This window comes from Agelaius phoeniceus, chromosome 6 (assembly GCF_051311805.1).
Source record: "Agelaius phoeniceus isolate bAgePho1 chromosome 6, bAgePho1.hap1, whole genome shotgun sequence".
NCBI classification, from domain to species: Eukaryota; Metazoa; Chordata; class Aves; order Passeriformes; family Icteridae; genus Agelaius; species Agelaius phoeniceus.
In genome coordinates this window covers 20381115-20404788 of record NC_135270.1, presented here as the reverse complement: position 1 = coordinate 20404788, position 23674 = coordinate 20381115, and the positions used below count along the sequence as shown (strand labels likewise).

Below are 23674 nucleotides of genomic sequence, written 5' to 3'. Positions count from 1 at the left end.
CAGTTTAGTTTATTTTGGCACATTCTAAGAAGGAATTAAGAGTAATGCTCAGATTCTTTTGGGGAGAAAGTGTTACCTACTTTTTGCTTCATGTTCCCCCAGTCTGTGGAAAAGCAGAGAACATCACCCTTAAGAAGGCAGTGACCTCTATGAGGTGGCCATGGCAAGCAGCCATCTATCGCACAGCCAGTGGGGTGAAGGAGAACAGCCTTCGGAAGGGGGCCTGGATCCTGATCTGCAGTGGGGCCCTGGTGAACGAGCGCACCGTGGTGGTGGCAGCCCACTGTGTCACTGACCTGGGCAAGACCATCGTGCTCAAGACAGCAGAGCTCAAGGTGGTTCTGGGCAAATTCTACAGAGATGATGACAGGGATGAAAAGACCATCCAGAACCTGAGGGTGAGTAAGCCCGACGGGAGTGAAAAATGATGAGCACAGGTAGATGCTGATCACATCTGTCTTGTATAGGGACAAAACGTTGACCCTTTGGGCAATGCATTCTCTTACATGTTGTTCTTTGAAATGCATGTGTAGAGACTCAAGTGGAATGGCATAAGAAGGGCCTATGCTGTAGTTCATTGAATTCCTCGAAGCCATCCAACTCATACTTTCACCCCTAATTAAGAAAATAGCTCAGGTTCTGTGGGCCATAATGTCTTGAGTGATATTGCCAGTAAAAAAGTAGAAGAGATGCCAGCTACTGTCAAAATTGATTAGCATAATTTATGAGGGAAACACTTGTGCTCTAAATCCTGGTTTGATGCCATGAGCACATTTCACTTCTCAGCCCCAAGGCCGTACAGCTCTAAACTGAAAAGAAGTTTGTGTCTGACTCCAGCTCCAAAAATAGCACCTTGGGCTCACCAGAGCGATTTGATTTTTTCAAGCAGAACTAGAAAAGCTGAAATCAAAATGAGAAATACAGCAAATTTGGGTATGTGTGTCTCTTTTTGGGGAGAAATTTGGGGTGTGTGTCTGAGTTAATTAATGGAATTTATCCAAAATACCATAATTAACTTGATGCTTTCCCTCCTGACCCCTTTTTAGTTTCTTTCTCTAATCCCATCTTTTTCATTCTGTTCCTGTAAGAAAATATATTACTTTCTTTTTTTTTTTACAGTATTTTCTTAAGGAATCCTATCTGTTCTTATAGGATTTCATTAAGGACATGAGCAGTAAAAGTTTGGCCCCAATATTATGTAATGTATTGCATGTTTCTCATTTGAGTGGAAGAACACCATAGATGGGGGTAAAGGAGAAGTATGCAAGATAAACTAAAATGTATTTTGGTAGTATGGAAGAGTGCTGCTGACCTGCCATTGCTGTTAACCCTACAATTCTTCCTCCTGTGTTTCCTCTCCAGATTTCTGCCATCATAGTGCATCCCAATTATGACCCTATATTACTTGATTCTGATATAGCTGTCATAAAACTCTTGGACAAAGCCAGGATCAGCAGTCGTGTTCAACCCATTTGCTTGTCATCTTCTCATGACTTGACTTCATCCACAGAGGATTTAAAGATAATGGTTACTGGCTGGAAGGTATTGGCTGACGTTAAAGATCTCGGATACAAGAATGACACAATCCGCATGGGAGTTGTTCAGATGGTGGATTCACTGTTGTGTGAGCAACAGTATGAGGATAATGGGATACAAGTCAGCATCACTGACAGCATGTTCTGTGCCAAACAAGACCACACAGCCTTTTCTAATATTTGCCCTGCTGAAACTGGTGGGATTGCTGCCATAACTTTGCCAGGAAAAGCATCTCCTGAGCTAAGGTGGCACCTGATGGGATTAGTGAGCTGGGGTTATGATAAAACTTGCAACCTAGAACTCTACAGTGGCTTCACCAAAGCTCTTCCCTTCAAAGACTGGATTGAGAAGAACATGAAATAAAAATCTGAGTCTGGAAATGGCATTTTATAATATAATATCTCTCTCAGTCTCTGCTACTTTAGGGTTCTCATCCCAGTGATGAGACACATCTGGGATAAGGTTAAGGCAGGCAGCCTGGTAATTCGTCCTAGGATCAGATATTTCATCGGGCTACTTTCACTTAACCCATGACAGAGGGTCTTAGTGCATGAGAAGTTTTGCCATATTTTGTCTGTCTCCCCTGGTGGGAGGACGATGCTCTGCTCCTGAGTCTGACATGCAGAAACAGGACAGTAAATTCTGTCTGAAATTAATCTGTAGTGTGGAGCTCCCTGGAGAAATTGGTGGTGAGCTTCTCCCAAAGATCTGTGTGACTGAGTGGATTAAGAGTCTGGAAAGAGTAGCCTGAATTCATTATGACGGATGAGCTTGTTGTGGTATGTGCTGTCTGTATTGCCATAGTACAATGTAATCTTCTTCCCTCCCAAGTACTTTACACATTTAAATAAACCATGGTTTGTTTTTTTAACCTACATACTCATGTCTGACATTATTTAGATCCATTTTTGCTTTATATGTGTCACACACTTGGAACTCTCTACTGCCCTTGTCTCTTTGCATGTCCCAACTTTCACTTGGGACTCTTCAGGAACACTAAAAGGCAGAATCAGCATAAAATTCAAGGGCTATTTATAAATATAAATAACAAGATTCTTTTTTCTTAATGCACCCATTCCTACTACTGTATATGAACCACTACAATGAAATGTACTGAGAAGTTCTCTTTCACCTTGTATTCTAAACAGATGAAAACACGAAACATCTTTTAAATACATTTTTTCCAAGTGGGTTATTTCATAGAACTATGAAAACTTCAGGAAAACTTTTGGTTCCCATTAGTTCCCATACATTTGTGGTAAAACTACTCCTCTGTAGCTCTTCAGGGTAAGAATAATGTCCAGGTCTCACACTTAGCAGGCACTTTTCTTGAACTGAGGCTGAACTGTCTGACATCAGAGGGCAAGATTCTCCTACTGGGCATTTTGTCCAGGGAGACACCTGAGAACCTTCATTGTCCTTAGTCACTGCTCTTACACTAAATCATTCTCTATTCAATCATGGCTAAAGACTAGGGATTAACCCTGTAAAAGTTGGGGAGAAGAGACAGTACTTACTGTCTTCCATCAATAATGATTTCTTGGTAAGTCATATATGACACCCTGGAGTTTTAGGACCTTCAAATTATTACAGTGCCCAAAACAGCTTACAGCAGTAGTTGGATGTGAGGGCTGGGAATCTGATGAAAAGATTTAGTGCTCTTACCAAGAAGGACTCAGATCCTGAAGTTGTGTTCTGCCTATCACATGGCTATAGCACCTTGAAGTTAGCAAGTCTGATTTCAGTTCTGATTCTTTGCTGCTGTAAAATCTCATTATGAGTTTCTTAGCATTCAGTAGTTTCTACCCACTTTTGAATCTGAAAACTGCTGCTAAAAGGACAAATAGTGTTGGACATCATTCCATGTAATTTATTTTCTATTTTCTTGGCAGAAATACTTGTTGTGTATGCTTTTGCACTTTCCTTGTTTTCACTGGCAATAGGACCACATGATGTTGCTTAAATCAAAAAGTTTAAGGGTTACAATTAAAGTATATTGCTTCTCTTTATCTTGTTTGTCTGTCTTCTCCTGCCAGGAGATTATGCTTGGCTGACAAAGTGCATGGCAACAACAGCAACAAAAATCCTGCATTAAATGTGAAAAACATGATGTGTTTCATTCCTCTGCCGGGAGGAACACATGCCAATGAATGTGTGGTACTCCCCTGCTGACAGAATGGCTTAGAGTAAATTAGGTGTCAGTTTTGGAGAAGCACAAACTTGCAGAAAGTCAACATGTGTTTCTTCCTAACAGCCATTACAAAGAGTGAAATGAGAAAGCTCTTTCATGATTACATTAAATGAGAGTTTCTACACTCTAAATAATTATTGGATTATTTAATGGTAAACAGAAATTATGAAGACCCGTGAGCTGCTTGTCTTCTCAGTTAGGACACCATGACTGCATTGCTTTCCATAGTATTATTGCTCTCCACTGCTACAGCTGAGAGAGACGAAGTTCTAAATGCTTTTTTCTCTTTTTAGGTTTTGCCCAGTCCAAACAGATCTGCAAAAGTCTGGTTTAATTCCAGCCTTAGATCTCATTCTTCTTTTTCTAAAGATCAACTATATTTTAATATATACTGATCCTCTAACTCTTCCTCAGTGTTGAATCCCATCCCCATTTGGCTTCAAATCAGCTGAAAGTTTCTGGGCTTGGACAGCAACAATATAGCTGTTCACTAGCTATATATCACACAAAAGTACATTCTTGAAGAGAAACTTGTAGAAATTCATGGAATTAAAATCTCAGGAGGTTGCTATAGCTGTGCACACACAACACTATTCAAACCCTTCTTTTCACAGCCATGATGCTCTTCAAAGGAAGCAGAAGTAAGAAGATAGCCAGACACCTGGCTCAACCCCAGGGTTCATATTTTAGCACAACCCTTACAGGAGGAGGATGAGGTTGCAGCATTTGCTTCTATTTCTGGACTTCAATCATGTTTGAATCCCAGACTCAAATCTGGCTATCTCTAAATGCCCACATAATGTTTTTTTTGCTCTGGTTGTATGACATGGGTATTCACATGTACAAGTGAGCAGTCATATCAACATATCCAAGCACCTGTACCATGTCAAGTATTCCCAGGAATTACAAACCAGCTTGTCCATCCTTTTTGTCAGGCTTACCCACAGTAGTTTCCTGATTACAGACTGAGCAGAACTATGCAGGGGTTAGCATCTAATGCCAATAATGAGGAAAAATAGGGATAAATGTTTGAAAAAAAGCAATGTGTGACCTGGAATTGCTAACATCTTTGATAGCTTGCCTCTATTTTTAAGATGTAGAAGTATTTCAAACATCTCTTTCTAAACAGGTGAGGATCTGTGCCATCTGTTGGAGAAAGGGTGTGAAATAGCACAACATGGATAGCAGCTCATTTTCCCTCCAAGGAAAAAGAGCTGTGCATTCTGGAAAGGCCATAAGGATATTGCTATGGAAAGAGGAGAGCAAAACACTCTCTGCATTCTTATTCCCTCCAACGAGTGTATGTTTTTCCTTTGTATGTTTCAGGGCTGCATTAAATTACTTCCAAAAGCCAGGGCGCTTAGCTGAAAAATAGGAAATGGACATACTGAAATACAAGCTCTTTTCAGGCACTCTCAGTTACTCTCATAGAATTGCCCTTGTAAAAGATTTTTGTTGAAAGCCTACGTCCATGGTAAGATTACAAGAAAAAAAATGTGTATTTGATTAGGACTGGGGATTGCGTGATAGGCTGCATCCTGCCATTTTTTAAGGGCAAGTAACTGGAATTGGCTTGGTTGCAGGAAAAGCATCCTGGGGGAGTGGGAGTGGTGCGGAGGGTCAGGCAGGCTTTGCTCAGCTGTGCAATCCCTGCAGCGTCCCAGCTCCTTATCGTGTCAGGGGGCTTCCGCATGGCTGCTGGCTTTCCGTGCCACCTCCTCGGTGCAGAGGGAACGAGCTGTGGCAGAAATGTTTGTTCCCTGTGAAACGAGACATCAGGTTGGTCAGACTTGGATGGAGAGACAGCACTGAGGTTGGCGGGCAGAACCCCAGCTGAGGGAAACGGGAGCGAAGGCGTGTGGCAGTGTCTGGGCGAGCGTTCTGTGCTCCAGCACCTGAGTGCGGCTACAGAACAGGACAGAAATTTCCTTCCCTACGCTGCAAAAACGCCCTGGGCGACCCCCGGGCCCGGGTCCGCGGGCCGCGGCCACGCGCGGCGCCTCCGCGGTGGAGGAGCGGGGCGGGCCGGGGCGGGGCGGCGCAGGTAGGGGCGCGGGGCGGGCCCGGCCGAGGCGCGGGGAGAGGCCGCTCCCGGGGGCCGTGCGGTGCGGGGCCCAGCCGGGCCGGGCCGGGCCTGTGGGGCCGCCGGCGGCAGGTGGGGCCCGGGCGCCGCGCCGCGCCCACCTCCCGGCAGGGGGCAGCACCGCCCCGCGCCGCACCCTGCGCGTCCCTGCGGCCGGGGGTCCCGCTCCCGCGGCCCCTCGGTCCCGCCAGCGAGCCCCGGCCGTCCCGGTGGGACAGCCCGGCGCGGACAGCGGCCGGCCGGGCCGGGCCTCCCGGGAGGCTGCTGCCGCCCCGGCGCGGCGGGGCAGGTGCCGCGGCTGCGGGGGCGCAGCCCCTCGGCCGGCCTGTGGGATCCCGCTGCCGGCCGAGCGCCGGCCCGCTCGCCGGGGCACGTGCGGGTGTGCGGCGGCAGGCGGACACCCCGAGCGGGGCCGCGTGTGTGTCTCTCTGTGTGTCTGTCTGTGTGTGTGTGTGTGCGATCGCGCCTTCCCGCGGCTCCCGGCCGCTCCCCGGAGTCCCGAGCCTGCCCCGGGAGGCGGTGGCGGCCGCGGCGAACGGGGCAGGTCGCGGTCGGCGGCGGCGCCCGGCCCTCCTCCTGCGAGGGGCTCGCCGCCGCCCCCCCCCCCCACCCCCCCCCGCTGCCAAGGAGCTGTTGGGGGGGATTTATAGGAGTAACAACGGCTCGTGATGTCAGCCCGTGCCTAAAATAGAGAGGGATTGACTGCAAATCCACGGCTCGAGGGCTAAACCTTCCAATCCAGCCTCAGCCAGCGCCGCGCCGATGTGAAGTCGCCCCCCAGCTCTCGCACACAGCCGCGCAGACACGCACACGCTCCCCACGGCGAGGGGAGGGCGCCGGGGATCGCAGCCCAGGTGCCAGCGCTTCCTCGCCCCGCCGGCCACTGCTGGGCGGCCGCGGCGCAGCAGCGCCGGTCCCTGGGGCACCGAGAGCCTGCTCTGGGACGGCGGGGTGGGGGAGAGCCGAGGAGCGGAGCTGCCGGATCCTCGCCCTGCGGAGCCCCCAGGATTACAAGGAATTGCGTGCTCCTTCCCAGACGTGAGCGAGGGTTATACCAAAGAACCAACCTCATTCGCGCCCTGCTGTCCAAATTAATCCCTTGGACCCTTGAGAAGACAGGGTTTTTTTCGGAACCATGGCATCGACAGAAGGGTGAGGGGGACCATCTCTTGGGTGGGAGGAACGGGAGGATGGGGGAAATGCCCGGCATTGTTCTTTTGGTAACAGTTTCCTGTCATCTGCTTCATTGTTAATCCTTGCCCCTCGCCATTCCCTAACACAATAATTAGGGAGCGAGGGGAAACGAGAAGCAGACGATCCACATATAGAAGAGAGCGAGGGAAAAAATTTCAAATATGAGCCACTGAAAAGATCTTGGGTTTCCTTCCCATCACTTCTTTATTTAACCCCTGGAGGGCAGATCAAGCTTAAACCACCTGCCTGTGAAAGAAGAGTACAAGTGAATGGTTCACTCAGAAGGGAGGGGGAAGCTTCTTCCTAAATATAACAGTAATGTTAATGATAATAATAGTAACAATAATTATAATTTCAAAAATAATCGAAAACCTGTCCCCCCAGCCATCCCTTCAAAAGGCAAGAAACAAATCCAACTTCTTGAGGAGTTGTGCAATTTTGCAGTTCTGTGCCAAATGCGTTAAAGTTCTAGCAAGAAAAATGCTGGGAAGGGCAAAGGGTTCTACAACAGGCTTTAAAGAAAAGCAAACACAGTTCAGCTCTGGTAGTGTCTTCTGGAAGGAAACCGTTGTCCCTACCCATGCCCAGATTGCAGGAGTCGCCCACTTCATCGCTCTCTGATGAGCCAGGGTGCTTGTCCAGTTTACAGACTTGCTGGTTGTAGGAAAGAAAAGATTTCATTGATCTCTGCTTGCCCTCTTATAACACTACCTAGCATTAGACTGCGTTTAGTGTGAGCCTCCCCTTTATCCCTGGATGTTGTCATGTTGTATCAGCATGATCTGCTCAAGATAGGACTCTCTAAGGACAGAGTGCAAAAGGAAGCTCTGTTTATATTGCCTTTGTGTCTCTCAGGCTAAAAGACTTGCTGAGCTGATTTAAATAACCCAACACATGTCTGGGAGGGTGTGCACACAAGTTTCCCATTACCTGGTCAGAAGAAGAAGCTGGCTGTGCAGCGGCCCCCAAGCAGTTGGCTTAGGAGGAATGGAAGCTTATAAAGTGTTGATTTGGGTTGCTTTGGGAAAAGGACAATCCCCCAGTCTAACAGAGGACTATATGTGAGGCTCTTTGCCTTTTCACAGGACTGTGAGAGAAATCATTAATTTATCATTTGCTATTGCCTTACCTTTGCAGGGAATTTCTGCACTGAGTTTGTACGGTTTTGTTTTGGTGGCAGTGCAGCAGTTTAATCTGCCCTATGTAGCATTTCCTCTATTTAACTAGATGCTGTCAACAAATGATCAGAGCCATGAAAAAGAAGCTCAGAGGTGGAAGGACCAGCCTAGGGTTGCAGCTCTTTCCCTTCTGTATCCTTGGACTACCCCAACTATCACTCTCCTCTGGATGGTGCAGTCATCTGCTGTTTGTATTCCCACATGACGTGGCTGTAGAGGTCTGTGCTTGTTTTGGACCAGTGGTGGAAGGTGGGATCAATAGTACAGGAGTTTAATAAGAGGTGGCTGTGTTAGGGAGTTCTGTCAACTTTGGATGAAAGGGGGTTTAAATTGTGTGTAGAAAGAGAAAGAGGTGCTCTTAAAAGAATTTGACTGAATAGGTGGGCTACAAAAGATCAGAGTGCCGAAACCAGAAAGGCTTCAGTAGATGTGTGCTTTTGTTTTTCTTATGGAACAGAGCTAAATTGTCAGGGTGAGAAAAGAAACAAAAAGTTTAGGCCTTGTTTTCAAACCTTGTAGGAAATTTACCTAGACTAAGACAAACTGAAATTGTTGTTTGGTATGATTCAGTTAGCAGTCTGTGACAGCTGAAGGAGGTGTGGAAAAAGAAGTTGAGTGGGAAGCGTTTCAATTGTCAATCCATGTTTACCAGTAAGAACCTCTTCCAAAACTGAATTCTCATCTTTCTCTTCCCTCAAGTGAAAAGCTGGGGGTAGAGATTAGCTTTCACTCTGGCGTAAAGGTCAGCAAACTGAGGCACCAAAGGGATCATCAGGGAAAGGGAATATTGACTGGACCTTGTTCAAGAAATGCTTTCCATCAGCACTGGCACAATGTGAGAATGGTGGCAGAAACACTGCTCTGCTTGCAGCAATGGGGACTATCTCAGGCACACACAGGTACATGGAAAAGGACCTACTGGAGATGGGAACAAAGGGATACATTCCATATTTACACCTAGTCACTCTGGGGATGTTCAGCTAGATATATTAGTTGAGATCAGAAGTATATAAAGGTTTTATTTTGAGGTGTTAAAACTGCTCCAACTACAATAGTTTTTGTAGTGACTTATTACTCTTCTCACAGGGAAGCTTATGTAAAATCTTCAAAATCTTCTCAGGTGTGTGACAGGATGTTTAATAAACAACAAAAGGCCCTGATGTATGTACAGAGGAAGGTAAATTCATGCTCCATTGTTAAGAGTTAGTCATTACTTGCAGACAGGATTTGGTAGGAAAGATTTCCTTGCCTGTTCCTTTTCAGTCATTCTTTTCTTTTTCTTTCAATATCTTATTTGGTTAAGCTCATCCATGTATGGAAATATGCTGTGCAAATCTTTCTGTTCCAAGAGGATAGTCAGCAATGGGAAACTTCAATTGGAAGAAAATGGGAAAGGAAACGTTCAACAACATGGCAAAATCAGACCCATGTGCCTTCTGGGTTTAACTTACTGTAGTTCCAGCTAGTGAGGTTTTGGTTTATGCTGTCTGTATATTAAAGGTTTAGTCTTTCTTTCACAAAATCTCCTGATACAGATCTCATTACTAAGAAGGATTTTTGGTGTTTAGCTGGTGCTGAAAACGGAAAATATCCTGTTCAAGGAGGAAGGGCTAGCACCAAGTATGGATGCAGTTCAAGGTTTCTTGTTTTTATGTTCTGTTTAAGCATCCTCTGCTGGCCATGACTGCAGGTGGGATGCTGCTGGGAGACCTGGCCTCCTGATCTGTGCTGGCATTGCCTTCCACGAGTGCTTAGTGTGGTACAAAGATCCCAGGACATGAGTCCACACCCACAGACTGTGGTGTCTGGTGTAGGGCTCAGTACGTGGTGGGTTGATCTATGGAGAGCCGAGCATTTCAGCATTTCCTTTGTTTTTACAGGGTCTGGATCAGACCTAAAGGTTACATGAGAGTGACTCTGATCAGTTGATGCCCATGCTTGCTTTCAGACCTCTGAGCAAAGTCCTTGCTTCACATGGCTTTATTATGGCTCTTATCTCTCTCTTTAGTCTTACTAAAGGAAAAGAATAAAGTACCTTGCTACTGTTTTGCTGGTTTTTTATTTGTAAAAAAAAAAAAAAATCTTTCAGAGTGCTGATTTAGGTACTCTAAAAATCTAGAGATATGTTTGCATTTTGTATGCCTCTGAAGAGCAGGAGTTTCAGGTGTGCAGCTTGATTAGGTTCTGCTCCTTCAGGAATATAGCCACTAGGAGACACTATCACTGCATCCATAGAAGAGCTCAAACAGAGGCAGAGCAGGTGTGTGAGCTGGGAGCTCAGCCCTCTGTGTGCAGGTCAGCCTCAGGGCAGCCCCGTGCCTCTGGCTGGGCAGCCCTCTCCCAGTCAATGGGCATGCTCGGGGAGTCAGTGTGGGCCAGTGGCCATTCCCAGTGGGCACTTTGAGTGTGATCACCATGTTTTGCAGAGGTTAATAAGCCTGATGTGGGCTCTTCCACTTCCATTGGTCTCAGTTCTGGAGAGTGGTCCCAGGCAAGGTTTATGAAAAGCACAGAGATGGCACCTGTTCAGATTTGTGGTGCACAGTTAATAGGCATGTCTGTGTGTGTATGCACCCCGCTAACAAAATGAATCAGTGAAGTGGAAGAGTTTGAAACATTACTGTGTTTGAATAGACAGAAGTCTGGGTAATTGCTTAGCGTTGTGGTTTGATTAGTGAAATAGTGCTTCTCAGTTCTACATACACAATATCAATGGTGTTTGTGTAATATGAAATGGCACAAATGCAGTGCTCCTGTTCTGTTCACACTAGCAGGTAAACTGCATGGCAGGGCAGAGATCCCCACCATGGTATTTGACTCTGTCAGTATCTTACTTAGAAGGAAACAAACAAACAAAAATTCTCATCTGAGGTACATTTCTCCTCTCCAAACTTGGTCGTTTCCTCATTCATCTGTAGATATTCCTATTTTCATCACAAGTTGCACTGTCTCTGAAACTGCAGTTCCACTTTCAGGAGTACTGTTTGTCTGTGCTACCAGATCACCCAAAAATAAAAGTTTGGTCCAGACCACAGAGCATATGATTTGATTTCTCCAAAATTAGCCACAGCTGTGGAACCCACATAGGTTTTATACTAGCGGTAGATGGATGGTTATTAGTCAAAATAAGTTAACACAGGAGGCACAAATAATAAATACTTTACTGGTATAAAGCTCTGTGAATACAAGTTAACCTGCCAACATTTTTTGAACACATTTGAACATTAAGAATTCATTTACTACACAGGATTATTTTTTTAGTCGTGCAGCTGTGATGGTTTTGGATCTTGGAGCAGGAGTCATAAGCCATTTGCTGCATTGTCAAGACAAAGCCTGAAAGGGAGATTGCCAGCATGTATTATGCACCTAGCCTGGAGACAACATGACACACCTAGGTGAGTCAGGAAAACTAATTTGGCATTTCATTGTAGGGTTCAGGCACCTACATAGGAGAGTGGGTTTTCAGGATCTGCCACAATACATACAACAAGCACACCCACACATTTCTTGTCATCTGAGTTCTTATTCTATAATTTACCCACAAAATTTCTCTACATGGAAACTTGAGGAATTCTTCTGGCACAAATGTTTAGATACTTCAGAGGATGAAATCTTCCAAGTGTTCTCACTGTTATTTTTACACAGGATTTGATGAGCACCAGCATAGGATGGAGATGTTTTACCCTATGCCCTTTCTTAGACATTTTGTGGGACAGATGGAGTGAATGTAGCTTGGTAATTAGTCATATCAGCTGTGGCTCTGACCTCATTTCACTGTTGTCAATTGCAAATCTTTCATCAATTTCAGTAAAAGACAATTAGGCTTTGCAGAAAGTAACTCGTGATCCTTAAATGACACAATAGTTCTCATGGCCCCAGCCTTCAGTCTCGCCTTGAGATATCCTTTCAAAAAGAAGTTGTCACCTAGGCAGCAACTCCATTTTTATACATATTCAGATCATTTTATAGACACACAGGGGTTAATATGTTTCCTATAAAATCTACAGGTGCTTATTTATTTTGAACTTTTTGGATTAGATATATGAAGGGAGATTGGGCTATCTTAAAAAATGACTGAAGTTTTCAAAAGCCTTATCTTACCATAGGTTTCTGTGAGTTAAATGTATGTATGTGTATATATGTATATGTACAGCCTTCTCCGTGGATGTACGTGTAGATGTTTGTATACAATGCACTAAGAAGTCGGTGTCCAAAGCAGTACTGTATTGCTGTACTAGCAAATTACAGCATTTCATTTTCTCTTCTTCATTTTCCTGTTTCCCCTTGATCTAAAGGCTGCCCCAATGAAGACTGCTAAAAACTGTAAATTTGTGAGCAGTGTTTAAAGGGTCACAGTTTTTCAGTTTAAGAAGAGTAACATTAAAACTCTGTCCTCTTTCAGAGTCAGTGTAGTTGGCATGTGGGTTCCTTAGTGGTGTAGGTGACAGTGGGAATGCTGGGACTCGGTGTGGACGTGGATCCCACACTAACAAGAGCCTCAGTGTTGGGCTGTCTCTGTAAAGAGTTGTCTCCATTCCAAAGCAGTCTGTGCATGTGAGGGGTGTGGGGTGAGGGTGCAGTGCTAACGAGTGACCCTTCATCTTTAGTACCTTCTCGTGTAATACCTTTCCATTTTCTGTGGGATTTAATTCCCTTCGCCAGCAGAATGTCTTATAATGCCTGCTATTTAGAGCAATTAATTGTATGATTTCTTGAAAACACTGGCTGGATCTGTCAAATCCATCATTTCTGTAATTGTCCATCCACTAATGAAACTCCTCTCCTCTTTTGCCAACTCAGTACAATGTTTCACACAGTTTTAGCCTCCAGCTCATTACTCTAAAATGTTATTACCAGAGGCATACAAGCAATAAAAATAAGTGCGCTTTTATATATTTAATCCTACTTCTGTATTAATTTTAAGGCTCTCAGTGTGTTTGAAGTTTTAAGTCAATTAACTACAATACATTTCAGTCCTTAGGAAAGAAAACAGACTAAGTTCAAAGCTCATCATATTTTCTAACTTTTATCTTCAACATCTTTGATTGTACATAAGCAATTCCAAATTTGGGATTCTTACAAGGAAGAACTAAAAAAGGACCAGGACATAAAAGAATTAAGGAATATTCCTGCTAATTACAGACATCTTTAGGAAACTAGTGTGGAATTCAAGAAAATGCAGTATTTCAGGTTCACTGCTGTGTCAGAGAAATCAAATTTGTTTAAGTGTTTTAAAGAAAAGATGATAGAATGAGATTTTAAAAACGAAAATAATTTAATTTTTACTTTCAAAAATAAATTTTTAGTGTCATCTTCAGTTAAGAACACTAAAATGGTGGGCTCTCCAATATAAAGGAAAATATTTCACTGTGTATTAAGGAAATGTTTTGAGTAGACTAGGACAATATCTGTTTTTTTTTGTGTTTTTCAAGGTGCCAACAATCTCCTCTTAGTTGTAGAGAGCAATAAAGTCCTCCCTCATCCTCCTTTTCTGCAGGCTGCATAAAAAGGCATATCTGATTCTGTCTTCAGCTGGTTCAGTGGTGTTGCTTCCAAAATTTCCTCAGTTTTGAGCTTTTTTTTTCTGTCAATCTCACACCCTGCAAGTATATTTTGCAGTGTTGATTTTCACAACTGCAGTTTTGCAGCGTTGGTTTTTAGTACTGGTAACCATACTGAGGCATAGAGGTTGCCTGCCTCAATGTTCAGTGAGCAGGATGCTACTGGCACTCCCAAAGTCAAAGTCCTTGAGCCCCATCCGTGAGTTAAGCTTTTTCTTATTCTGATAGCTCATTATCAACTGCATCCCTAATAAGAGGATAATGGATAGCACCTCTGAAGTAGGTATTTTGGGGCAAGCTTAAATTTAATTTATCATCCCTTTGGCGGATTAAGAATAGTCAAAGATGTATCCAAGTGTAAAATCTGTGTCACTGAGAAAATGGTCAGTTTGGTACTAGAACATTTACAAAGTGTTCACACAATGCATTCAAACTGATACTTATCAAAAGTGTAAATGCATTAATTTATCCCAGGGAAAACAGGTAAATGGGTCTAAGGGTGCATCACCTGCTAGTTCACATCTCTGTGTGATTCAAGTTAGTCTCACTTAGCCCTACTGCCAAATTTGTGCTTCACATGTGGGAATGACTGCATGTCTGATTGACTGGTGGCCTCCTCAAGCCATACCATGTGGTTTCCAGATGGTGGACTTCATCTCCCTTGAGGCAGGAACCCTGGGTGTCTGCCTTTCCAACTGTTTGTTGTACTTTCTGTACTGTCATTTACCCAGCAGCCGAGTGAAGTTTGGATCTTGGGGATTTGCTCTCTTGCGGGGACAATGACAGAGATCACTGCTAAACAAGTCACATGCACTGCTAAGCTTCTGACACTGCTCATCATTCACAAAGGCTGTCTGGAAGGTGCAGGGAACAAACCTGCTCATTCCTACTCCTTTGGACAAGCGTGTCTGATGCAGCACCCTCTTAGAGGGATTGACAAACACTTCTGGTACAAACTCTTCTGGTACATGTTTCCAATGTGGAGGAGCAACGTGACCAGGGACCAGTTTAGATCCTGAAAGTGTTGTAACTGTATTAGTCTGGTATTGTATCCAAGCTAAGGACAGCCTCTAAGTCCAGCTAATTATCTTGAGTGCAGGAGAGCACTAGTCTGGATCTGCCAGGCTAGCACACAGGCAGACACAGGTACCCTTTGTATGCCAGGTTCAGCCCATACAGAGTCTCAAGCCTGTTTCTTAAGGCAAGGAAAAAAAAGATCAGCATTATTTATGAGTACAAAAATTAGGGCCAGCATCTGTGGGTTTTACAATTGCCTGGAACCATGGCTTCCTTAATTGAAAAAGTGACAACACATACGTAATGTGTAGCTGGGGATATGAGAGTGGACTAGAGGCTCTTCAGAGGTCCCTTCCAACTTTAACTGTTCTGAGATTCTGTGCATGACAAATACACAGTATACAGCCATTTCCATGTAGTATATTCATATCCTAGTTCTTGGCTATGGCTGTGATGCCCTGTACTGCTGGCACACCATCCTGTAATATGCTGATCCATGTACTGATTTTTCATGAGATTGGATTCAGGCTGTGTACATGAGTAATAATCTAACCCAACAGAGACAGCTGGACCTGCTAAGTCCACATGGTGCTGGTTACTTAGGTGTGCTTCTAGAGTACATTCCTGGTGTAGCTTAATCCAAATGTAATTCAGCTCCTTAACATGAACCAGAGCACAGCAGGTGGGCATCTTCAGGAAGTTCACTCCAGAAGCTCACTTTGGACTAAATTGCTAATATAAGTTTACCCTCAGTTGGTCACTGATACACCTCAGGTAAGTGTTCCCTGGTGGGCAGGTGTTCCTGGCAGGCTCTCCTCATCTTCTGGCTGCTGATGTGTGTGCTGGCAGCATGGCTCCTTCTGCAGCCACAAGCTGAGGTGCTGCTGTGGCCTTTGAGTCCGTGCAGACTTGCCTGTGTAAGTCACTAATGAGCAGCACAGACTGCTGCAGGACACAGCATGCCTGGAGGTAAACCTTGGTCTCCAATCACACAGAATGTGGAGGCTTCTGTTGCAAATTCATGCCAAGTGTGCAGAGGGTTTTGGGCCATGTTCAATGGCAGAGGCAGCATCTCAAGTATATATGGTTTAGTACACTTCCTTTGAGGCAGAAAACTCTCTCATTAATTAAGCATCTGGTCCTTATCTGTGTAAGACCTACTTTTGCTGTGGTAACTGAGAAAAGATTTGTCTCAAAAAGCGCACGTGTATAGAAACACATGTCATCCACATACATGCATGCATATGGGAATTAATTAACACCTGGTTGCTATTTATATCACAGAATTTAGGTCAGGTAGTGGAAAACAGATCAGAATCGCTCACCTGACATTTTAGGAGGACTTAGAACAGGCATTTTGCAGTGTTCCATGCTGGAAACTGTTAGAAAATAGTATTTCTATTGACATAAATAATGCCAGAGGAACCTTCACAGCTATGCAGGGGAAAAAACACACAAAACGTGTCTCACTGTAATACCAAAGCCCTTTAGTAGGAAGCCTTCTACTGCTTCCAGGATTAGCTGTTTCTTTTCTTCTTGCTTTTGTTCCTGTCCCATTGCAGGCATCTGTTCCCTGGTGGTCTGCTGAAGGGGGTTCCCAGTAACCCTTTCCAAGGGGAACCTGGGGAGGATCTTCTGAAAGATACAGTAATGGGCTCAACACTCAGGGCAGAAGGGCCTCACAGCAGTCACTGTTTCTTCAAGTGAGTTGCTGGAGTGCCTTGAGGAGGACATTCCTGTCACCTTTTCTGGTAACGGGTTTGTGTCACACGGTGGCACCCTTGCAAACCAAATAAAGCTTGAACTCCCACTGCAGCCTCTCTCAGGGAGGTCTAGGGGGTCTTCATTCTTACTCGATAACTAAGGCTTCTGCGTCTTGTGAATGTTGATCCCCTAATTGTGTCTGGTTTGAAATCAGTAAATAGGTGGAAAGACTTACTGGGCAGCAGGAAACAATAAACCCACAGGGACAGTGTGGTTGTGTAAGCCTCATTTTTTTTTGGCAGCCTGGCAGTAGACACAAGATCATAGTGCAAAGGGGAAAATCCCAATACGTTGGTTGGTATTTATGGTGATTAATTTTGCCAGGACACTTCTTTTTTTCCTCAATAATATTTAATAATGATGGTGTTACTATCAGTTGCAGTTAAGGATTTAGTGAAACATAAACCAAGAACATATGCAGCTAAATTTGCACTGAAGGAATCCCATTCTGGCCACCTGGATTCTGAACAGCTTCCTGTCTTAGATGGAAGTATTGTGTTACCACATGCTCTTAAATACTTACACCATTTTGCCTTACCTACCTTCCAAAGGAGGTACATTGTTTAGGTGTTTCAATTTTGCAGTTGTATGTGTTTTGGAATCCTCTGCATCGTAGGAGATCAATCCACTTGAGCCTTTTGTCATTGTGCTGGCAGTGTCCAAAAGCCTGGGCTGGAGATCAGAGCCTACCTGTGTTGTGTTATGTACATTTACAGTGGAAAGACAGGTAGTTGTCTGCTTTGGACAATTACACTCTCTTACAGAGCTCCAGCAAGGTGCTGCAGCAAAGGTGTGGCAGTGTTTATCACCAAACCCTCTTTGTGTGGTGCATTTTTGCAGCTGAAAAAAGAGACAGCCTCAGTTGTTATGGGCCTTTGATGTAGCGGCCATGGTGATGGCAAGGAGTAAGGTGGAGTCCAAAACCAACTCAATTTGTAGGCATTATTTATTCACTAACCTACAGATAAATGTTTCTAATTGAAAATATCAGTGGTTAGTTAATCTGTATGTATTGTCCAAGTCAGGAGAAGATAATGCATTTTATGTCTTGTCTAGTAAAGATGTAGTCTTAGAAAAGCTCGAATGCCTGTGTCTTTATTTCTGTTCAATTTAAACTTGTTCCCAAAATACCCCGTGAAGTCAGCATCGGTGGCCCCTAACAATAAAACCACAAAAATCAATAATACTTAATTTGTGAAGTTTTCCCATGTGTCTGGACCACTCAGTCTGGGTTTGCCCTTTGTTTTGATAAGTATAAATGATTTTCTGCTGTATGTCATGCTATTTGACCTGCATATAAAACTTGTTCATTGCTTAGACTTCCTTGACAAATTGATGGAATGACAGTGTAGGATTGATACAATGAACTTGAGTGTTAAGTGACAGTTTAATTCCACTGGGTGGTAACAGTTCATAATATTTCTATTCAGGCTCTGCATTGAAGGTACAGAATCACTGTGATGCCTGAATCAGTGTAAGAGCTGACATATCCCTCCTCCTCATGCAAATACAGGAGGATTTAAGCAGTCAGCAGATGTCTGAGATTGCCAGGGTGCTTCTGACAGCCATAGCCTGCTGAGTGCTGGAGATGATGAGAAGAAAATGATAGAGCTCTCACATCAAAGCCTCTGGCTTTACTTCTGCAAAGGGAGCACTAAACACTGTCACTTGGAAGCTGGTCAGTGCTGATAAAAGGACCCTGGCAGAACGGGGCATGGATTGGACAGACACATTAAACATCAAACTGAAGCTGCAGAAACAGCACTTGGTGCCTGGAGGTCAGATGTAGCTGCAAGGCTGTGAACTGAAAAGAGTGGCACAAATTAATTACCATCTTTTACCTGTGTGTTAATGCCTCATAACTACCCTGGGTTACTCACTGACCATGCACCATCCTGTAAGTGTTTCATGATTTTGGATACCATGAGGACATAACAATAACTGCCATATACTGTTTCTTCATTATTTCCAAGGAGGAGGGAAAAGAAAGAGAAGGAGGATTTTAACTTCTAGCCAGTTACCCTCTATTTATACTCCTTGCCATCAAGAAAAATGATGGTTTGGTCAACCTCTCTTCTCATCCATGATATATCAAGAATGGCTACATAGAGGTGTTATTGTTCCAGTCTGTTTATTAGACTAATATGCCTAAGGTGAGCCTCTTTGTGGATAAAATGACATGTACAGGAAGAACAATTTTCCAAAATTTGTCTTTATAGATGGAGAGTTAAGTGTAAAGTTTTCTCCCTGTCACACCAGAATCTGCAGGTGTGGATAGGAAAATTTTCCTTTCTCCATGGCCAGTCAGGCAATGCAAAACTCTCTGTTTCCCATATTTTTCATCACAGATGATGTTGGTTATGCCTTTGCTCTGCTTGACTAGAACAAATGGAGACCAGATGAGGGGCTCAGTTTACTTCTTTGGACCTACAGTGGTTTCCCTCCTCTTACAAAAATACCATGTTGTCTTCACATTTGTTGAATTGATTGGGAAAGCTTAGATTCTCCTTTTGCTTTCTCTCAGTTTGGTTTTTTTTTCAAGGTGAAGCTTAAATTATCTGTAAACCTGCCAATCATTATTCATTTTTAGAGACAGACTGCCTTTCTCAGAACTGCTGTTTATAAGCACTGTTGTGAACTGATGGGTTAATTAAGAGTGGCTGATTTGTAAATCTAGGCTTTTAGACATCAAGGGCACATACCTGAAAGATAGATAGGACATTTACCAGTGATGGGAAATAAACTAGTGCCAAATGTACATCAAAAGCTGGAATGGAAAGATCTCTATTGGCAGGTGATCAGGTTATTGCATTTTGCTAATCTCCATCACTGTTCGTTGTGTGGACTATTACAAAAGAGTGCTCAGGAACAGGAGAGTCAAAACCTATCTGAAGCTGGTTGTTCCTTTAACAGTTTCCTGGAATAAAGTGTCATGTTTCAACATAGAGTGTCTTCCTAATGACTTACACTCATGCCATAACTTTAGATTCTGTCTAGCAGGACAGAGTAGCAGGAGACAGAAAAGTTATTATATCAGTTGATAGCAAGATCACACCCTAGAAAAATATTTTTTGCATTACAAAGAGTAAAAGAACAGAATAGTGTGTTTCCTTGAAATTGGCCATAAACAATTATTGTGAATGGACTGTCTTGTGTAAAGAAGATGCATACTAGACACATACTAAAAGAAACACATTCAGGCATGAAGTCACTGTTACGTCCCAAGTGGTAATCTGCCACTAAGTTGTCAGGTGTCTCTAGGACATAACTGAAAAATATGGCATAGTTGTAAATTGTCCCATTTGATGTGCTGCAAAATTTACATTGAAGTGAGGAGGGCCTAACTATCATTTCGTTTGTGTGTCTGGGTATACTGACCTCAAAACACCTTTCTTAAGATTTTATTGTCAAATTCTCTTCATCATGGTCCAAGTTCAGTGTAAAAGAAGTATTTGGGCTCTGTGGAAGTGATCTTCACAGTCCCATCCCTGTATAAATTAGAATATTCTAGCAGGTGTTTTAATTTTCAAAACTTTGCTTATTATGGCTAATGAGTGTACTAGACATCCTTATCTTGTATTTCCTCCTCAGCATTTCCTTTGTCCAGAGTTTGGAGAAGGTGGTAGAGGAGTGGCTGAGCTATATCTTTATCTTTCTGTCTTCTAAGATGAGTATCCTTCTGTTTAAAAATTACACTTGCAATTCCTCTTGAAATACTCAGATTATGTATCTGGAACAGAAAAGACTCCAGATTTTAGCCTTAAATCCAGTAGTGTCATAAAATCTCTCATTCACATACAAAGTGGAAGTTTTGTACTCCTTGTTTAGTGCCTGTATGGACAGAGCTTCTTCTTCTGAAGACCCTCCCTGCACTGCTCTCCTTGGTGGTTCTTGGCAGACTCATAACCAGACTGTCTCCTGTGAGTGCGTGTTCTCAGTGACTGTGAGTGCAAACACCCACACTCACATGCACAGCACTGTTCACATGCAGTTTCCACATGTTTGCACAGACATTTTAGCATCCCTCAGACCTGAAAATTTTTCAGTCTCAATTTTTTGAACTGATCAAGTAGTGACCCCTGACAAAAACTACAGTAGGATTTAACAGTGCTGGCCACCTGCTCTCTTCTGTTTACACTATAAACCTCTATGTCACATTTTTTTTCAGACTATTGGCAATAGTTAGTCACCTGAACTAGAATCAGACTCAATACTTGCTAGAACTAATTCATTATACAAGTGTCAGGTTTTAATTGGAAAGAAAGTGAGGAAAAGGTGCATTCTAGGATTTTTGCAGTGCTAAACAAATACTTCTTTCAATAGATGTAAGGTAGGTATTCTGCCTCTTGGTTACTTTTTAGATCTTAACACTTTGCAACAGCAAATAAAAGCTAATTACAAAGGAATGTGAGGAAGGTTGTGCACATTTAATTCTACCTCTCTTGGCCAGCTTTGCATCTCTTATTTGGGTTTGCCAGTACAGATTGCTCTGGCTATTTGCCCTTGTTCTGGCAATCATTTCTCATCAGTTGTAATAGTGGAAAATTTCATTTTGGGCTTACTCCTCCTTCAGTGACACTATTGCCAGTGTGGCTGGCAGCAAAAAAGCAGTGTTGGTGGAACTTGCTGGTCTTTTTGCTCAAGCCCAGACTTTCATAGGATACATGATATGTGTCGCATGTAAATACTAATGCTTTGCTGGATTTCTTGTTATCTGAAAGTCTTTCTTTAGAAGTCCTTCATTCTGTCTGGAAATGTATGGGCTTGCCTTCTGTGAAGGAAGTTGTTTGCTAATGGACTGTGCATGAGCTACTCTGCAGTAATTTCTCACAAAGGTAGGATTATCTCAAAGCAAAGGGAAAGTAACTGACTATACCTTGAAAGTATAGGAGACCCAGAATGCTACTTTTGCCTGCACCACAATGGATTACTAGTGCAGGCAAGCCTTTAGAATTGGAAAGGCTTTGCTGCCTCCCTCAAAAAAATCACATCTTCTTTCAGTGCACTGTGTTTCAGCAGCTTTGTTTTCCTCAGCTTGGTCATAAACAGGACTGGCCAGATGAGGCCAGGAGGTGGGGTTGAAGAATTGATTTTGACTCTGCTTGTTTCTTACTACCAGCTAGCAGTACATGAGGCACTCTGCAAGTTTGAACCTGGCAGCTAATAAAACTACTGGATATTGTGCATGAAATGAATTTGACTCATACTTGTCTTAGAAATACAGTGTCAGAGCCACAGGCCTTTCTGTGTTTGTTTCAGACTTTGCCTTGTTCCCTCTGTGGCACGGTTCCCTTGTGCTGTGGATGTAAAAGAATCAGGACAGTTATAAAAAAATAGTGCATGATTGCTTGTGATACAGTGGATAAAAAATCCCCTTAAGAGGTAAAGCTCAGTAACATTTATGTGATATTTCCCAGTTTTCTCTTCACACAGAGCATTTTGTTAACAGTAAATGCTGCCATACAGTAATACATAACTACAAGGACTCAAAAGACTGTATGGGAGGGTGTAATTAACACTAAAAAAAGATGACTTGAGAAAACCAAAACAAGCCAAATAGATGCTTCCTTAGTGAGGCTGTGAGGAAAGTGCTCACATATGTTAAGTGGACTTTTTTTCTGTAATGAGATACAGTAAATAGGCAAATGAAACTCCATTTAGTAATACAGTGATAATACAACTTCTAAGTTGCAGTTGTGGAGTGAATTTTTCTTCCTGTCTTATGAAAATAAAAACATGGAATTCAATTCTGCTAGCAGATGGAGAGCAAAGATTTGCTGTACTAAAAAGATAGAATTCCTAATACTCAGATCTGCTTTATAATAGAAACTATGACATAGTTTGAACTTAATATCTGTGGGTTTTTTTTGTTTGCTTCCCAAAGCAGAATAGAAAGGCAGTTCATATCATCAAACTCAGGTAATCACATTTTTTAAGAAGTGGAGAAAGAGCAGTTCCTCCCTGTTTGCTTAATGCTGCTGCTTTTAGGGTAACATGCTGGTAAAATGCAGATTGGAATGTATAGGTGGATGCTTGAGGTACAGAAAGAGGTGGACTTGGTCAGAAATTAGAGAGCTGAAACTTAGCTGTTGCCTCTTCATACAGGTAGCCTCAAGATTCAGCTCTTTCAGCCCCTCGCTGTACTGAGACAGCTCTGCCTCTGCTCTGGGCTGGAGGGATGTAGGGCAGTTCCAGTCAGGAGAGTTGTGCTGCTTCATCAGCCCAGTGTCTTGTCTGTCAGATGAGCCTGTGTGCAGTGTCATGGTAACCATTCTGGTCAGCCTGAGCAGGGGCAGGCTGGTTCTGCTTGTCTTGCACTGCTGAGCCCTGGGAGTCAGGGTTGGCGTGCAGCAGCCCTTCTGCAGCCTGACCCCACAGCACCTTATCTGGTGGAGCAGGAAGGATGTGGTTGTGCTGACCACCAGATCTGATCTCTGTCAGGTCTTCACACAAGAGCCTGAACCCAAAGGCCAACCTGCCAAACTAAAATTCTGTCTAGACAATTAGATACTGTAGGGCACTTAAAACTTTTAATGTGGATTGTCATATGCTAGTTCAACATAAGAGATTATGAATTAACTTTTCCTACCTGTTATTCTCTGCTTCCTACTATCTTATTCACAGCTCATCAGAAATATGTGCCTGCCAAACTTCTCTTTACACTTCATTTGCCTTCTAGATCTTAGTCATATGCAGTTTCTCTGAGTTTTGTTTCTCTCCTAGCCTTAGACTTCAAACTGAACCATAGTTACCTGATGGCTTTACTTCATGTTAGCATGCTTGTTGTCTCCTCTAGGTCAGTATGAATCCAGTGCTCATGAGGGATGCTAAATGAGTAACCCAGAGGATTAGATTTGGGTTGGTATTTCTCCATGGGAAGGAAGGTCTCTGCTTCAGTACAGTCTTTTAAGGAGGCCTCCAAAAGTACAAGCATCTGATTTGTGTATGCTTGAAAAATCTCGTCTTGCTGCTTGCAAGGAGTGAATCCAGTCCCAACAGACACTTATCCTTTGGCTTCTCCCTGCTGTGTGTGCCACAAGTAATGTTTTTGTGGTTTGTGGGATTGTTTCCTAGGGACTGAAATCACTCCTTTTACATATATCACAAAACTGCTGTTCGTGGTTGTGTGTTTCAGTCACAGCCGAGTCAG

General features: G+C 43.3%; 2 protein-coding genes across 7 annotated transcripts in view; both read left to right on the top strand.

Annotated features, from left to right (window-relative positions):
• The window catches only part of PAMR1 (peptidase domain containing associated with muscle regeneration 1), a 55843-nt gene extending 53432 nt beyond the window's left edge, over window positions 1-2411 (top strand). For all 3 annotated transcript variants that reach the window (XM_054635454.2, XM_054635453.2, XM_054635452.2), the window contains 2 exons: window positions 103-398; window positions 1363-2411. In XM_054635454.2, the coding sequence (XP_054491429.1) occupies window positions 103-398; window positions 1363-1899 (833 nt within the window). In that variant the 3' untranslated portion in view covers window positions 1900-2411. The remainder of the gene's footprint in view (window positions 1-102; window positions 399-1362) is intronic.
• Window positions 2412-5486: 3075 nt separating this feature from the next.
• The window catches only part of SLC1A2 (solute carrier family 1 member 2), an 86662-nt gene continuing 68474 nt past the window's right edge, over window positions 5487-23674 (top strand). Inside the window, exon 1 of one of the 4 annotated variants that reach the window (XM_077179983.1) lies at window positions 5487-5506. Coding sequence is in view for 2 of the 4 variants with exons in the window: in XM_077179981.1 (XP_077036096.1) it covers window positions 11543-11577 (35 nt within the window). In the remaining 2 variants the exon portion in view is untranslated. Of the gene's footprint in view, window positions 5507-6471; window positions 6963-11429; window positions 11578-23674 lie in introns of those variants that run through there. The other 3 variants (XM_054634290.2, XR_013182741.1, XM_077179981.1) reach the window with 3 other exon arrangements.